This window comes from Chenopodium quinoa, unplaced genomic scaffold (genome assembly GCF_001683475.1).
Source record: "Chenopodium quinoa cultivar QQ74 unplaced genomic scaffold, ASM168347v1, whole genome shotgun sequence".
NCBI lineage: Eukaryota > Viridiplantae > Streptophyta > Magnoliopsida > Caryophyllales > Amaranthaceae > Chenopodium > Chenopodium quinoa.
This window is the reverse complement of record NW_018744593.1, coordinates 4,989,418-5,007,863: the sequence shown is the minus strand read 5'-3', so window position 1 is coordinate 5,007,863 and position 18,446 is coordinate 4,989,418. Positions and strand designations below refer to the sequence as shown.

The following is an 18,446-nucleotide window of genomic DNA, read 5'->3' as shown; positions in this document are numbered from 1 at the left end:
CACATGGCCCTATGGCAGAGCGACACGTGGCACCCCGCCATTGGTCAGCAGGGCTCCAATCCCCTGCTGACACGTGTCCCAGGAACCCTAAATGAGGAACCAAGTCTTCCCATTATAAATAGTGGGAGAATCCTCATTAATGGGGCATTCAATTCAGAATATTCAATACATTCATTGAGACTAACACAAAAACCGAGCAATATTAATTGCGGAATTCTCCCATTACGCGAGAAGTAATTTCACTATTTTACGCACTATCTTCCTCCTGTACGTAACTGACTTGATCGTCGGAGGCGGAGCTCCAACCAACCGGAGTCTTCGTGGTTTTGCAGGTACAGGCGGCGAAGGGCATTCTCGGAATTGTAACTCTAAAGCAGGACACATCAAAAAAACCCCGAAATATTTGGCGCCGTCTGTGGGGAGAGTACTTCTGAGATGACTTCTAATCCTGTACCACCGGATCAGGACAAGCGGCCATCGGCCGAGCCTGAAGTCCAGCCGGACCATGAAAGCGGTGATGATTACGGACTCGACACCTATGTGGCCCCAGACGGGTCCTTCAGAACAAAGCACACCCGTTCCAGGGATAAGAAGGAACGGGATAACATCCAAGCTGCTCCAGGCAACCCAGCCGGCAACCCAGTTAGAGCTGCTCAGGCGGCAGAAGGTTCTGCTCCCGTCACTAGGAATGAGCTCATGACCTTCATGAAGAGTTTCAAAGGCGATATCCAGAACCTTATTCGATCAGCTACTCCCAAGAAGAGTCAGCCGGCCAAGAAGCCTTCTTCTAGCAAGAAGGCGATTAAAGACCGGGTCCCTACCCCTCATCCAAAGCCGAAGGAGGGGGAGGGCCTCAGGTTTGATCAAAACCGGCTCCGCTTCCCACAAGCGGAACCTAGAAAACCCATCCAACACTTGCAGCCGGATGGTTCAAAAAACATATTCTCTGATGCCCGGACGTTTCTCCAAGAAAAGAGAAGTCTGGCGTCTGCGTCGGCTTCAACGTCGACCTTGCCAGACAGTTTCCGTGACACCTCTAACAAGCGCACGGGAACAAGCCTAGGGAGTCAGACGGGCGAACCATCCGCCCGGTCTGGACCCCAAGTGATCCAACCTGGTCTATTTGGTTCGCCAAATGGGCTGGGTGGATCCCCTTTTACCCAAACGGGTCCGTTTGGCAAGAATGTGCAGCAGCCGTTCCAGCTCATGGACTGGCAGCAGCGCCTGCTGAACTTAGGAGAACATCCCACGGCGTTCTCCCCTGAGAGAACCCAGGCGACACAGCCGGCTAAGGTTAAAAACGTGTTGATAGGGGCCTATGATGGTACCTCCAACCCAGAAGATCATCTAATGGCCTATTCCAACCTCATGTACTTACAGGGGTTGGATGATGCCGTCTGGTGCCGATGCTTCCCGGCTACCCTGAAGGGCATTGCCCAACGGTGGTCTGGAAATTTACCAGCCGGCTACATCAACAACTTCAAGACTTTGGCGTACTTATTTACGTCAAACTTCTCAATGAACATCCCGGCCAAAAAGACTAGCCTCGACCTGGGGGCAATACAGCAGGGTGACAGAGAATGGCTCCGGTCCTATGTCAAGCGGTTCAATCTGATGAGAATTCAGATTCAAGGACTGTCGGACTAAGTTGCTTACACAGACTTCTTTAAGGGTCTGAAGGATGGGTCAACCTTCAAGTTCAACCTCGTCCGGAAAAGGGTAACCACCCTCCAAGAGGCGTTAATGGAAGTTGAAGCCTATATACAGGCGACGAAGCTTTGTGCTGTAAAACAGCCGTCGGATTCCAAAAATCTGACAGAAGAGACAGCCGGCAACAGCAACAACCGGCTAAGAAAGAAGAAAAGAAGAGAAAAGAAGTCTGGGCGGCAGACCGATCTGGTCAGCCGGCTCAGAAGCTCAGACGGAAATCAGAATGGTATGTTCCCAAATACGAGTTCACAAAGGACTGCTCCTCCATCCTCATGGAGATCAAGGACCGGATGTCTCTCGACAAACCGGATGTGATGAAAAGTCCCGTGAGCAGTCGGGACAAAAGCAAATACTGCCAGTGCCATGAGGATGTTGGCCATGACACTAATGGTTGCTATAGCCTCAGGCGGCTATTAGACCGTCTTGCTGATGAGGGGGCCCTGAAGTCCTACCTGCCCAAAGCCAAGAGTAACACCCTGGCCAAGAAGGGGCAGACGGCAAAAGCTGTGCTTGCCAACTCTGAGACGGATGAAGAGACAATCTTCACCATAGAAGGCGGCTTTGCCGGAGGGGGTCCCACTATTAGGGGCACCAAAGACAACATCAGGAAGCTGGTCAACTCAGTTGAGGAGAGCCAGGCGTTGAAAGACACCTTTCCTAAGGTCCTTATCTCTGAAAAGGATCGAGGCAAGGTCAGGCGGCCTCACGATGACCCCATAGTCATCGAATGTAAAGTTGCCAATCAGAGGGTTGGCCGGATCCTAATAGATACCAGGAGCTCGTCTGACCTAATCAGCTATCAGTGCTTGACCAAGCTCAAGTACAAATCCAGTAACATGCACCAGGCGCCTCACCCGCTTGTTGGTTTAGGGGGAGGCGTAGTGCATCCGGTAGGAAGCATAGATCTTCCCATCCGGCTGGGTGAAAAGGGGGAAGGACGCCACATGGTGATAAAATTCCTGGTTGTAGAAGAGCTCGCCGCCTACAACATGATTTTTGGCTGTCCGACCCTCAATGAGTCCAAGGCTGTCATCGTTCCTTCACTCATGCTTGTCAAATTTGAAAAGGACGATGGTACAGTCGGTTCCCTGAAGGGGGACCAGAGGACGTCTAGGGAGTGCTATCTCTCTGACGTCAGACCTACTATGGGGGCAGCCGGAGACGACAAGCCCATAGACCTTGATAACTGCGATACAGCGGTTCCGACTCCAAGGGCAGCCGGTAAGAAAAGAAAGGCGGACCAAGCGGATCCCGTCAAACAAGAAAAATAGCAATCACTAGCCGGGGAAAGGTTAGATGATCAACGACCCCAGCTGGCTGGTGACTGCCTTGATGTCGTCTTAGACGACAGCCGTCCTGACAGAATTGTCAAGGTTGGGACGGTTGCTTATGAACGGTTGGGAGCAGACCTGCTCCAACGTCTAAAAGAATTCAAAGACATCTTTTCCTTTGAAGTGGAAGAGATGCCATGCGTCAGCCCGGATCTAGCTGTCCACAAGCTCGCCGTGGACCCTCAAAAGAAGCCGGTCAGGCAGAAAAAGAGGGATCACGGTGAAGAGAGATCTCAGGCGGCAGCGGTTGAGGTAAAAAAATTGTTAGATGCTGGGTTCATCCGGCAATGCTACTACCCGGATTGGGTAGCAAACGTTGTCCTCGTGAAAAAGCCGAATGGTACCTGGCGGATGTGTGTAGACTACACAGATCTGAACAGAGCATGTCCAAAGGACAGTTACCCGCTTCCAAAGATCGACAGTCTGGTCGACTCTACAGCCGGTCATGCTCTAATGAGTTTCATGGATGCCTACTCAGGTTTCCATCAAATACCCCTATGGAAAAAAGATCAAGAAAAGACGGCCTTCGTCACTGATCAGGGGTTATTTTGTTACAAGGTGATGTCGTTAAGGTTAAAGAATGCACCGGCTACATTCCAACGCATGATAAACACCGTTTTCATCAATCAGATTGGCAGGAATGTAGAAGCGTACATTGATGACATGATAGTCAAATCCAAGCTTCAGACAGATCACCTATTGGACCTCCGAGAAACATTCACCACACTCAGGCGGCACCGGGTCATGCTTAACCCAAAGAAGTTTGTATTTGGTGTTGAGTCTGGGAAGTTCCTCGGATTTCTGATTGACCAAAGGGGCATAGAGGCTAATCCGGAAAAAGTACAGGCGGTCATTGACATGCGTTCTCCCCGCACTGTAAAAGAAGTCCAGAAATTGACCGGTTGCTTGGCGGCGTTGGGAAGATTTCTCAGCCGGTCAGGTGACAAGTGCCTCTATTTCTTCCAAGCCATCCGGAAGAGGTCCAGATTCGAGTGGGGTGAAGAGGCGGAAATGGCATTCCAGAAGCTAAAGCAACATTTGCATTCTTTGACAAGGCTAGTGAGCCCCCTGCCCCGAGAGGTCCTCTATATGTATCTAGCCGTCTCTGATCATGCCCTTAGTGCCGTTCTCCTCGCTGAGAGAGATGGTAATCATCTCCCGGTGTATTTCATCAGCCATGTACTTAAGAACGCTGAACTCCGGTGCCCTATGATCGAAAATTTTGGGTTGGCCCTGTTCGTCGCAGTCAAACGGTTGAAGCCCTAATTTTTGAATCACCCGGTGATTGTATATACAGACCAGCCGCTCAAGCGCCCAATGACCACCATTGAGTCATCCGGCAGAATGATCAAGTGGGAGGTCCATCAGGTTTGGAAGTTATTTGTGGACGGTAGCTCTACAGTGAACGGTTGTGGTGCAAGCGTTATATGCCATTCTCCGGAAGGGGATAAGTTTGAATATGCACTACGGTTCCAGTTCCAACCCTCAAATAATGAGGCAGAGTATGAAGCCCTGCTAGCCGGTATACGCATGTGTAAGGCAGCAGGGGCAAGAAAAGTCAGCGCCTGCTCAGACTCTCAGTTGTTTGTTAGCCAGTACAATGGTGACTACGAGGCCACCCATCCGGCTATAATCAAATATCTGCAGGCGGTCAGAGAAGAGGCCGTGTCACTTGATGAATTTCACCTAAGTCAGGTGCCCCGGTCCGAGAATAATCAGGCGGATGCCCTTTCCAAATTGGCATCATCCGCCTCCTGCGATGCGCCTAGGACGGTTTTTTAGGAGGTCATTGAGAAAAGAAGCATTGATCATGACCCCATTGGTATCCTAGACCGAAGTGCCACCTGGATGGACCCCATCCGGGATTACTTGGCAGACGGCACTTTACCGGATGACCCTTCTGAAGCAATGGCGCTCAAGAAGCGTGCTCTGAGCTTCGTTATGCATCATGGAGAACTTCTCCGGAAGGGATACCTACATCCGTTTCTAAAGTGTGTAACCCCTGAAAGGGGAAGAGAGGTTCTAGAGGATCTGCACGAGGGTTTTTGTGCCTCACACATAGGCGGCAGGTCCTTGGCAAGAAGAACCAGACGGCAGGGCTACTTTTGGCCCACTCTTGAGGCAGACGCCATGGATTTGGTGAAACGGTGTGACAAATGCCAAAAGTTCGCCCGGTTGATACATCGACCGACAACTGACTTGATAGCCATCCATAGTCCGGTTCCGTTCGCAAAATGGGGCATGGACATTCTGGGTCCGTATGCTCCTGCATCAGGCGGTCGCCGCTATATTTTGGTGGCAGTGGATTACTTCACTAAATGGGTTGAAGCAGAGGCGGTCAAAGGCATAAAAACAAAGGACGTTATCTCCTTCATTTGGAGAAATGTCATCACCCGGTTTGGGGTTCCAATGTCTATGGTTTTTTACAATGGACCACAATTTGAAACGCTTGTCCTCAAGAGCTGGTTGGGGGACCAAGAAATCTCCCATTGTTTTGCATCCGTTGGCCGTCCTCAGGGAAACGGACAAGTTGAGGCTTTCAATAAGTTGATCTCAGACGGTATAAAGAAGAAGGTGGAAAGAGCCGGTGGACTATGGGCAGAGGAATTACCTCATGTCCTTTGGGCCATCAGGACCACTGAAAAAGGGGCAACCGGTGAAACCCCATTTCTTATGACATATGGCACTGAGGCGGTGCTCCCTATTGAACATTATGAGCCAACACTTCGCATCATGCTATATGATGAGGCGACCAACTGGGAAGCCATACGACTTGCACTGGATGCTCTCCCAGAGCGAAGGGGCAACGCAGCCTTGCGTCATGAGATTTACCGCCTGAGAATGACAAGAGCCTACAACAAGCGGGTTCACAAACGGCCCTTGAAGCAACCGGTAGGGCCAATGAACAAGGCAAATTGACCCCAAATTGGGAGGGACCCTACCGGATCTTTGAATAAGTACGAGACGGCACATACCGCCTGGAAACCCCAGACGGTAGAAAGCTGCCTAGAACCTGGAATGTAGATAATCTTAAAAAGTACTACTTCTAGAAATTGTATAGCTTTTGTAGACTTCTGTATAATTAACGAGAAGATTCACTACATATTATGCTTACATGCGCCATGTCTTGTGTTTAACACAAGCGGCCCCATTTACCAATTTTCCATGCGCCATGTCTTGTGCCCAACACAAGAGGCCCTGAAAACTAACGAATCAACCGGTGACACCCATTCGGGTGAATTCATCGAAGAGAATATCTCCCATTCGGGTGGAAAATTGTTCTGGGCGGTCCTACCCGTCTGAATGATCCATGGCACCAAAGAATCGTGGGCTAGCATTCCCAAACATGCAGCCGGCCCACTCTTTGGACCAAGTGCCACTAAAGGCAGATCCCAAAACAGACAGCGAGTACTTAAAGTGCCGCCTAATTGACTAAGAGAAGGCAGGCCTCAAGCATTTGGTTTAGGCCAATAATCTATGAAGGGGTGTTCTTGCAACAGCCTAACCGGCAAATTGACACCCTAAATCCTACAAAAAGGCATTTCCCAGAGGCCTCAACCGGCAAATCACTAAAAACCGGCTGCTTTTCGTTTTTACGGTTAGCACTTAGCACTTGGCTAAATTGTTAACATTTGCGCTATAGCATATGGATAGCCGCCTGGCATCATCTCACCTATGCCAGCCTCCTATCCAGGGGAAATTAGTTACCCTAACCCCAACCAGTCATGCGGAAACACATTCATCCAAAAAGCAAAAAATAAGCAGCAAAGAGGAAGACACAAATTCATTCAAAACCGGCTCAGCCGGTAGAAATGTAGCAGAATAAACCAGCACAGCCGGTGAAAATATAAAATTGTTTACAGAATAAACCGGCACAGGCGGCGAAAATATATCAGTATTCAAAATAAAAGACAACAGCAGAGTAAGACGACCCTTCCGGCGCTATTACAAAATAATGCACGGCGCGCAGGGCGGGAGGTCGTTGCTACTCTAGCTGCACAGTCTCTCGGTCAGCCTGAGCCTGGTTCCCTTCCGGATGAGATGGGTCGGTGGTGGGAACGGAGCCGAGAGCAACCTCATCCTTGACTGCCTCTTCGTTGCCAGCCGCCTCCTCCTGCATCCGCTTAAACTCCGCCTCAACCCATTGCGCATAGGGTTCAGGCCCCGGTTTGCCCTCCTCCTCAGCTAGAATGGAAAGGTCTGCGTACTTGTAGGCGAGCTCCCAGACGTTGTAGTCTGTACCCGGATGGATAATGGAGAACGCCCTCTTCATTCGGTTTTCGCAGTCCTGCTCATTCTCCTCAATGAGCCGGCTCTGATCAGCTTCAAGAGTGGCCTGGAAGTTGCGCTAAGCATCAGCAACCTCCTTGACCAGGCGGTCATTCTCTAGTTGCAGTCGTTTGCTGCTCTTCTCCGCCTGGTCAAGCCGCTTGAGGGGCTCCTCGTGCTTCTTGAGCTCATCTTCAGCATTGTCTAGGGCCGCCTGGAGGTTGTCTATTTTTGTCTTCGACTCTTTGAGGGCATTTTGGAGGGACTTGACCTGATCCGCCTGTTGCATGATTATAGATTTAGTTTCTAAGTCATGCACATTCATTGAATAGTGGGCAACGCTATATGCGTCATCCGCAGAACGTTTGGCTCTTCTTACCTCCTCCTGTTTGCGGATGTAGGCCTTCTTGAACCTCTCCACGCGGAGCAGTGCCTGCAACAACACAGCCGGTATTAGTAAAAAAACGGATGGGTATACTACAAATTAAATGTCGGGTGGGTACTCATTGACTTACATCGGCCAGGTCGACCATCACACGGTCGGCATTGAAGGTATTGATTCCAGGAATCGCGTCCTTCTCGTCCCGGGGGACGGCTTTCAGCATGGCCCGGGCGTATTGAGCAGCGTCCGGCCAGCGTGGAGAATTATCTGCACCAGAAACAGACGGTGAGAAAGCTGCGTATGCTCCGCCTACGGACAGCCGGCTGATCGGAGAATCTCCCGGCTGAGATGCGGAATATGACTTAACCCGCATGGGTAGGTCAAGCAGCGTGAGGTTGAAGGGGTTTGTACCTTTTTGGGAAGCTCTTTGGCCTCCGGCAGCAGATGGACCGGTTGCGGTCCTTATTGGGGTGACCTCTTTCGAGGCCGTTTCAGTGTTAGACCCGCCTGGGGTCTTTATTGTTTTACCGCCGGTAGTAGCCCGGGCGGTAGAAGCGGTTCTCTGCACCTTAAGTGCAGGTTCTTCAACAGACGGCCGTTGCCGGATCTGTTTTTGTAAAGAGCGAGGGATAACGCCCCCATCCTGAAACAAGATCACAAACGGTCAGATGAAGAAATGGTTAAAATAGCATCAAGGCAAACAAATAAAGAGGGTCAGGCGGGCTAACCTTTTTAGCCGCCTGAGCGGCAAGTTTTTTCTCCAGATTCTCCTTGCGGATATCTGAAGCTTTCTTTGCGGGTGTCTTGGCGGTGGCAGCATGCTTTTAGCTTCTTCTACAAAACGCAAATACATCCGGTCAGAATCATGATAATTTTGCATTGCAATCAAAAGAAAAAGGTCAGCCGACATAAAATTAACCGGCTAAGGTTTGTAACCTACATCTTTCAAACATGCTGCTAAGCCCACAGGCGGATAAAAAGCACTCGTCTCTAAAAAATTCGTGTTTGGGCATCCAGTTCTTGGGTACCCTTATTATCTCCCCGGTTGAGAGAGAGGAAGAGGTCAGCTCAAAAAATCCGGAGTCCAAAATGGCCTCCCTATAATTATCAGGCACTGGGGGCAGCCGACACTTCTGCCCCAAAAGCTCGGGTTTTGAGTTGTAGGTCCGGTACTCCTTGTTCTCCTCCTCAGTCAGAGCTTTGACCAGGTAGAACCGGTTCTTCCAGTCCGACCATTTAGACGGCTTATCCAAGGTCATCATATATTGAAGATGAGTCGTCAAGGTGTACCAGGCTCTCCAGCCGCCTCGGCTCCGGCTCAAATAATGCATATGGGAAAACGCCTCCCACCCGGGGTTGAGATCCTGCATCTCACAGGCGGCGATGTACCCTAGAATGTTCACCCAAGAATTAGGGGTGAGTTGCCAAACGCCTAGGCCATATCCCCTAAGTATGGCCTTAATCGTGTTGTGAAGAGGGAAGCGGACACCGGCTAGGAAAGCCGCCTCATAGCACCCAAACCAACTGTTAGCATTGGGTTGGTCATCTTCCCATACAACCGTCCCAAACTCCCCCGGTACGGTCATCTTGTACCCTCCTCCAAGCGGTCGCTTGGTAATGAAGTCTGTTAGAGAAGACCGCATGAGGGCCCGGTCCTTGAGGGAGACGTCGATCATGAGAGGGTCATTTCTGCTTTGCCATGAAGGCCTCTCCGCCTCCTCGCTATCCTCTGACATGGTCAAGTTGCTGGAGCTACTGCTTTCAACGCGACCGTCATTAGAGCCGGATGGGGAGTTGGGACCCTCGTTGGCGGTTCCCGGCTGCTCAGCCTCCTGAGCAGGAGAGGTCTCCTCGTTGTAGGAGCCTAAAATGCTATCGCTTGGGGTGGCGGGAGTGCCGCCAGATGGTTCTCTAGCCGCCTCGTCTGGGCCTTGTCTCTTAGGTGATAACTCATTTGAGTCTCCGCCTCTGTAATAGGGGGTCCATAGCTGTTCCCCTAATTCTGGCCATCGTGTCCTGCACAGACACGGAGTCGGTCGATACAGGCGTTGAAAAGGGGAAATTCTAAAGACCAGAGGCGGCAGATCCAGTTCTAGACTCAGCCGAACTAATTGACCGGCTGAGTTCACAACTATGTTCCGGGTATGGGTATAAAGGGTCCATCTACCTATGGGACTAATAAACAAAAATGCAAGCAAAATACGCAAACGGAAATACATGGAAAAGCGAGAAGGAATAGAGACGGTACCTAGAGTATAAGAGATTGCTGAAACCTCAAGAAATTTCTTGGGGATGCTTGCAAAGACACAGACGGTTTGAAGACCGGCTGGGTTCTCTTGGGTACCCTCACGAAAAACCTTTGCTTGCTTGCTACCTTACAGACGGTCTGAAAACCGGCTGCTCTAAATTTTCAAATCTCTGTCTGCTCTGAATTTCAAGTACCGGATGCTCTCAAATGCCGGATGCTCTCAAAATTCAAGAAAATTCACGAAGTTTGTAAATGAGCTCTCGTGTGTGTCTCCCCCCTTTTATAAGGGTTGCCTCAGAAGGCGAAGGGACGCGACCCTTCCCCTTCTGCTTTTCCCTCCTCTTTCAGTTAGAATTTGAAGAGGTTTCAAAAAAAAAAAAAAAAGAAAGAAAGAAAAGAAAAGTTGCATACGTCAGCTCTCTTCTCAGGCGCCCCGTGGCACTCTGCCACGTCAGCAGCTGAGAGGGGCAAATGTTTGGGGTAGAAATACCCCATCCACGTGGCCCTATGGCAGAGCGACACGTGGCACCCCGCCATTGGTTAGCAGGGCTCCAATCCCCTGCTGACACGTGTCCCAGGAATCCTAAATGGGGAACCAAGTCTCCCCACTATAAATAGTGGGAGAATCCTCATTAATGGGGAATTCAATTCAGAATATTCAATACATTCATTGAGACTTACACAAAAACCGAGCGATATTAATTGCAGAATTCTCCCATTACGCGAGAAGTAATTTCATTATTTTACGCACTATCTTCCTCCTGTACGTAACTGACTTGATCGTCGGAGGCGGAGCTCCAACCAACCGGAGTCTTCGTGGTTTTGCAGGTACAGGCGGCGAAGGGCATTCTCGGAATTGTAACTCTCCCGCAGGACACATCAAAAAAACCCCGAAACAAGCCTTACGTACCATATCATACACCAGCTACAAATATCCAAGAGCTAATTCAACTGCTCCTCCAACACCCTAAACATAAATAACAAGTACCATTGAGTTACAATAACTAAAAGCAAGTAACTTTTGTAGCACGAAACAAAGAGACAGGTAAACCTGAATTGTTTCAGCAATGAAGCCTGCTATTTTACCAGATGTGCCATAATCAATGTAATCTGAACAGTCAAAATCGACCACCGCAGCCACCCTGACCACCCAAGAAACCCCTAAACCCCCACGAAACTGCCTCCCCATTGACTACCTAAAAGAAAGTCAAATCTAGAAAAACCCCAAAGTGAAACCCAAACCCAGAGAACCCAAATCAAAATTAAGAGGGTTGCAGTAGTAAACTAACCCTAATTTACAAGAACTAACCCTAAAATCGAAAATAAAAAAACGACAAACCCTAGATTGCGAAAACAAAAGGACAAAAATAAATTTTTACCTCGAAGCTGCTTCAATGAAGGTGAGAAAGCTCGACTCCGCTTCAATGGAGAATTAACAGTACGCGTAGTGGAGGAGTGATATGGACAAAGCTCAGAATGCGCTTCAATGGAGAACTACGAGCACGCGTAATGAAGGAGAAATATGGAGAAAGGTGGTCGAAGCTAAGAGAAGGGTGAAAACGAGAGTTAGGAATAACGAAAATGAAATGCAGGGGGGAAAGAAAGAAAGAAGAAGAAGCAGAGAAATGAATACCCCGATATTTTTTTATTTCGCCCGGTTTTTTTTTCCAAAAATGGCACCGGTTTAAACCGGTGCTAAATACCATAGTAGGCACCGGTTTAAGGAGAACCGGTGCCAACTCCTTCCCATACTTTTTTTTTCATAAGTTGGCACCGGTTTGAACCGGTGCTAATTAAATGCTTGGCACCGGTTTTGGTTAGAACCGGTGCCAACTCTGAATTTTTAAGTCCCACCCATTTATTTTGGCACCGGTTTTCAAGAACCGGTGCTAAGGGGGGGTGCCTATTTAGTTTTTTCTACTAGTACATGGGCATGGTACACCTTGGTGTACAATATAAATTTCAAAATCTTAGAGGTTGTATGATTTTCTTTACAAGATATTCTCCTATATTTATAATCAAAAGACCCCTTGAAGCTCTGCAACAGTTATCTTCCTGATTTCGTGGAATTCGGGGTTAGTTGCTAGATTATGCTCCGAGATATATGTCACACTCCATATTTTCTATATGTAGCTATTTGACCCATTCTTTATGCTGATTAGGTATGGCTAACTGGTCCCGATTCTTTTGGGCACTCCTTTTGACTTATTCAAACTTGAATCTCTTAGAATATTCCTTGGAAAGACTTTCACATAGCTATCTTTGACTTCTTGAAATCAGGTGATTGACTTCGTGGCAATCTATAAGCTGCAACCTGAGAAAACTTCAGACTTATGAATCTGTAACAGTATTTTAGGCACAACAATATGTTATACTCCCTTTGTCCCAGAATGCAAAACACATTCAATAGTGCACACATGCCAATGCACTAATTTGACTTTATTTTATATAATTAAATATTAATAAATTTTTTTAAAAAAAAAATTTATATTATGAAACTTTATATTAATACCTATCTAACAACATATTTTATGATAAAATATATTTATTATGCTAGTAAAAAATCATGGTCAAAGCTAATGGATGACTAGTGAAAAAAGTCCAACATCTCATGTATTATGGGATGGAGGGAGTACCAAATTGCAAAACTAACATAACAATCTGATGAAGTAATTATTGATTTGTGTGACATTGTGCACCTGATGAACAAAAAAATTAAATTCAAACAATATAAACCTAAAACAAATGAACATGAATTGAATCATACATGAACACATGAGTTGTAAAAAAAAATGAATCCTAATGAAAAAAAAAACCACATATTTTGTAGAATTTAAATCCAAAGAACTTTTCTAATCTATATACCCAAACGCAAAGAACATGTACCTTAAGCCCAAAAAAACATGCTCAATTTTTTTCAAAAGATAAATGAACAACGGGCATATTGAAATCAATATAAATTAAAAGAACACTAGATAGTACCCGTGCGATGCCCAAGATGTTAAATTAGTACATCTGTGTCATAAAAAAGTTAGTGTTAACATATTTATATTAGTTGTTATTAGAACATATGCGACCAAAAAAAAAAAGAACCTACTTGAAAATACTATCGACGAAATATTGTAGTTTTGGCTGGTACGATATATTAGTAATATTTTTAGCATTATAATAGATGCCAAATAACAATAAATATCTATTAACCAAAAAATAATTAGGTTAAAAAAATAATAAAATAAAATAAAAACCATAAATATCTATTAACCAAAAAAATAGATAGGTGATAAAGGTAAAGAAAATAAATAAATTAATTAATTAATTAAATATTTAATGTATATTAATGTATTATTTCAAAACATATTGTACTTAGCAAAACAACAATAAACATCTCTTAACCAAAAAATAATAGGTAGGTGATAAAGGTTATATTTTTTTTAATAAAATAATAATAATAATAATAATAATAATCTCTTAACCAAAAAAATAAGTAGGTAACAATAAAACAAAAAAATTTAAAAAAACACACAAGAAGAAAATCAGCGGGATTTTAAGGTCTTTTAGAGCGAAAAAAAAAAGAAAAAAAAAAGAAAAAAAAAAGAAGCTTTAGTATAGTATTGTAGATGGGGCACATTCAAACTAATACCAGTATGATTAGAAGAACATATACAAAATAGTTTTAGACAAAAAGAACATTGCGCAACCCCAAAGTGCACAAGTGGTTATTTTGACTAAGGGCAACCTGAGCACTATACACCAACTAATTTGAACTAGAACTCCATTTGTTTCAAGAAATTCAACTCGCTCTCTATTTTGAAGTGTTTTAAAAAGTTCGATTCACTTTTACTTTATCTTTTTGAAAAGCTTATATTTTTTAAGCTTGCTTCTCTTACCCCGACACTATTTACCCATTTTTACATCATCTCTGTCTCTTCTTTTTTTTTAATTAACATGAACCACCCACTCTATTTTTTGGTAATAATGGAAACTTGTTGCAATCAGATGGTTTCGGTACTTAATTTTTTGTAATTGGAACTTGTTATTGTGTACCCTATCAACACCTTACAACAATTCAAGCCCATTTTGGAATAACAATTAAAATTCAAACTATTAAAACAAATCTAAAATCAAATCATATATTTTTTAAACCATTTGTTTTAAAATAAATTGACTTCAATTTATCGTCTATAAAATGACACTGGTACTCATTGGTTCCACCTCTGGTTCTCATATGCAGAAACTTGTTTAAGCAATTAGGTTCCAATTTTAAGAAATTAATTGTTGCAACAGGTTTTGCTTTTAATTTTAAATTTTCATATGCAAATTATCCTGTATTGCTCCCCTCTACATATGATTATATATTTTCTCCTTTAAGTGTAAATCACCATGTATAGTTAAAATAACATACATACATGCTATGAAATGGAAAAAAAAATTATGTTAATGATGCAATTACTTCATAGATCAATTGGAACCATTTGAATATGTCAAAGCATTAAAAATTTAATGGTTGAAAGAAATTGATTACGCCATAAATACATAATATGTAGGGATTTAATTGATGATTTTATATAGTGTTTATTTATTATTCGTTATTGCTAATTATTGTAACATTATGTAAAAGAGTAATGGAGCAAATTATGTAAAAATCCAATTTAATTTTTAAATTGGCTTCACCATATCACTTGATTGACATCTTATGTATAATTTAAGTCAACTAAAAATTATATATCTTGGTTTGAAATAATTCAAGGAAACGCGTTTAAGTTGTAATCTTTGACATAAAGTCAAAACAATGTATGTAGCTTGGCCATGCACGTTGTTTTTGGCTTCATATGCACCATGCTTTGCATATTATGGCAATATATATACTAGTGTTACTTCCCTTCATTCTCTACTTCATCTCACAACTTACAATAATTGATAATACATCTTCAATTCTTGTCTACATACAAATTAGTGCACCTGTTTCATGGCTTCTACAATCCGTTTTTCGATTTTACTCTCCCTCGTTTTGCTTATTGCAAGCTCTACAAATGCGCAACTTACACCGTTTTTTTATGCTAGGACATGTCCTACGCTTCAATTTATTGTAACTAATACTATGAGGCAGGCGTTAGTAAAGGAGCCGCGAATGGGAGCTTCTATCCTTCGATTGTTCTTTCATGATTGTTTTGTTAATGTAAGCTTTGAAATATTGTAAAAAAAAAATCTTAAAGTTTTTTTTTTTTTTTTTTTCTTTTTTCTATCATTTTAACTAATAATCTAGTATTATTGACATGTTTGTGTCGTTAGGGATGTGATGCTTCTGTCCTCCTCGACGATACACCCACCTTCACTGGAGAAAAGAATGCGTTACCTAATCAAAATTCAGCTAGAGGCTTTGATGTTATTGACACAATCAAGTCTAATGTAGAAGCAGCTTGTAGTGGTACGGTTTCATGTGCTGACATACTCGCACTTGCAGCGCGAACTTCAGTTTTCTTGGTAAGTAGATCTACAACACCTATTAGTTAAAATCTAAAACAAATACTCTGTTTTTATAGCTCAAAAATTCGAAACGCAACATTAGATGACAAATATGGCAGGTAATCTGGTATGTATATTTAATATTAACATGTGATTTGTTGTAAGCTTGTAACATGTACTCCCTCGTTTTTACGTGTTAGTCCCATATATTATTTTGGGCGTTTTAAAATAGATCTACCCATATTGAATGTATTTCTTTTTTAACTTGGTTTTTATTTCCTATTGGAAATTTGCAAAATGCAACCATTTAAAAAAAAAAAATTGCAAATTAAAATTCAACTTTTTCATCGATTGCAAAATGAAGCACTTATGTTTTTTTTTTTATCAATTCCGAGCTCAATTTGGATCCTTAAGGACTTAAAATGGCCGCTAAATCCTTAACCGAATATTTTTCGACACGCAAACCGATGAAAAATTGAAGTAGGTTGAAATTTACAATTTATAACAACTTTTGGGCTGCAATTTGCAATTTTTTTTTAAATGGTTGTAATTTGCAAAATACTAACTTTAAATGGCTGCAATTTGCAAATTTTTCTTTCCTATTTTATACATATTAAATTCTGATTGATTAAATTAATTAATTGTTGATTGATGACATGGCTCTAAATAAGGAAATTTCTCCCTTGAATTATGCAATTATGACTGATGCTTTCCCAAAAAAAATAAAAAAAATTTAATAAGGAAAAACTAATTATGAATTGTTTTTATACTTTAATGTTAGATCCAAATATTTATCTCTTCTTATTTATGCGATTGATTCCATGTGGGATTGTCATATAGAAAAGGAGGGAGTACTATTTTCATTTCACTTTTTGTACTTTATAATTAGTCTTATAATTAAATGCCTAATGCACAACTCCACTAAAGATAATTTTATGATTTCATAGTTGGAATGTAATTAGATAAAATTGAAAATGCTTAATAATTCAAAAAAATTTATCTAATCTTTTTAGTACAAGAAAATTTGTCAGTATAAATATATAATACATTACAAAACTAAGTAATGTGGCAATTTTTTCATGCAGTTGGGAGGCCCCTCATGGATAGTACCATTGGGAAGAATGGATGCAAAAATAGCAAGCCAAAATGCAGCCAACACTAATCTCCCACCACCCTTTGCCAACCTAAGTACATTGATCTCTTCCTTCGCCGCCCAAGGCCTAAACGCTCGTGACATGACCGCCCTCTCAGGAGCACACACTATCGGTCAGGCACGATGCACCACCTTCCGAGACCACATCTACAACGATACCAACATCGACCCCAGCTTTGCCACCCTCCGCAAGTCAACATGTCCCGGTCCCGCCTCCGGTACAGGGGATGACAACCTCGCTCCAATTGACATCCTATCGCCTAATCGTTTCGATAATGCTTACTTTCAAGACCTCGTGAATAGACGTGGGCTTTTCCACTCGGATCAGGAGTTGTTCAATGGTGGATCACAAGATAGGTTGGTTAGGCTTTACAGCTTGAACTTTGCTGCTTTTGCTATTGATTTTGCTAATGCAATGGTGAAAATGGGGAATATTAGTCCCCTTACTGGATCAAGTGGAGAGATTAGGAAAAATTGTAGGATTATAAATTGATTAATGTAGTTAAAATTCAATATTGATTTGTTAATACTATGACTTCTATATTGAGTTCTACTGTTATAGGAAGGATTGGGTTCGTTGTAAAATAACTTTGCCCTTTTCTTTAGGGGAAAAAAATGTAACATATTGTTGAATTTAATGTACTTCTGTTTTATAAATTTTATACTCCATCTATAGTTTATAAAAATTTCATATTTATTACAACATTTCTTATTAATCTATAATTTCTCTCTCATAATCACATCTTTATGGGTTTTTTTTTTCATTTACTTCTATTCCAATCTCTATTTAATACGCATTTTATAATCCGTACATCATATCCTGCATGTTGCAATGATGAAATATATTAATAAAAAAAAATAATTTATTTTTCTAGACAATTAGATCTCTGTTGTTTACAAAAGACCCAACAAATGAACGAGTATGGAGGGTAAAAATAATGGACACCCCACATGTACCTACAACTTTGGATTTTCATCATAGAGCTACAGAGGCGGGTCTTATTATCATGTGAGATGTAGGCGATCAATGACGCATTTCGTCAAAATGTGGATAAGATATAAAATACAATACCTTTTCCATTTTGTAATAATCACAATATTTTTTTTTTTTACATTCGTTTAATAATAATAGTAATACTTTCTAATTTGGAAGAACTCAATACAATAAAGTATTTTATTATTTCTCTCTCCCCCTAATTCCACATGCATAAACATTTTATTGTCTTTCTCTAATACTAACCCTACTTAAACTCCTTTTTTTTTAATTATTATTATTATTATTATTATTATTATTATTATTATTATTATTATTATTTATCTCTTTTACTAACAATTGATTATATCCCCACTAATTATACTCTATATTATAAAATTCACCCTATAAACCCTACCCTATAAATTTCCTATAACTTTATACAAGACCTACTATTGCAATTATTACGAAACCGATGGAGTATAGTTACTATCGCATGTTAGAAATCCAACTATTGTATCTAAAATGTTGTTTGGCTGACAAAAAATAATCGAAATTGAATTTCTTACGAATTGAAATTCTTTTATACTTTCTCCATTCTTTTTTACTTGACCCGCTTTGACTTTTACACTATTCACCACCCCTCCTTTGACCATCTTTTGTAAATGATATATAACGAAAAACATATTCGTGTGAGATATTTTTAAATTCGTCTCAATAAATACTATCATAATATATAACTTTTATAATTTTTACTTATGGAGAATTAAAGTTATTGATCGTTAAAGTTTTGCATTGACAAGTGTGGTAAAAGAAACAGGTCAAGTAAAAAAGAACGGAGGAAGTAGTCTTTAGTTAACAAATTCGTGAAAAGTAGAAATTGCTAGAAAATTTTACTTTTCACATTTGAAGAAACT

General features: G+C 42.4%; 1 protein-coding gene across 1 annotated transcript; it reads left to right on the top strand.

The window, feature by feature from the left end:
* Positions 1–14,849: 14,849 nt before the first annotated feature.
* Positions 14,850–17,246, top strand: LOC110699714 (peroxidase P7-like). The gene is made up of 3 exons (XM_021877241.1): positions 14,850–15,116; positions 15,230–15,421; positions 16,489–17,246. Exons 1-3 carry the CDS (start codon positions 14,907–14,909, stop codon positions 17,047–17,049), a joined length of 963 nt encoding a protein of 320 aa, XP_021732933.1. The 5' UTR covers positions 14,850–14,906; the 3' UTR covers positions 17,050–17,246.
* The last annotated feature ends 1,200 nt before the right edge of the window (positions 17,247–18,446 follow it).

Bases quoted from the DNA above. Each gene is read 5' to 3' on its own strand.
- LOC110699714 (XM_021877241.1), top strand. From the start codon at position 14,907: ATGGCTTCTACAATCCGTTTTTCGATTTTACTCTCCCTCGTTTTGCTT. The intron at 15,117-15,229 runs GTAAGCTTTGAA...TTGTGTCGTTAG, and splicing joins TTCATGATTGTTTTGTTAAT to GGATGTGATGCTTCTGTCCT. The intron at 15,422-16,488 runs GTAAGTAGATCT...TTTTTCATGCAG, and splicing joins CGCGAACTTCAGTTTTCTTG to TTGGGAGGCCCCTCATGGAT.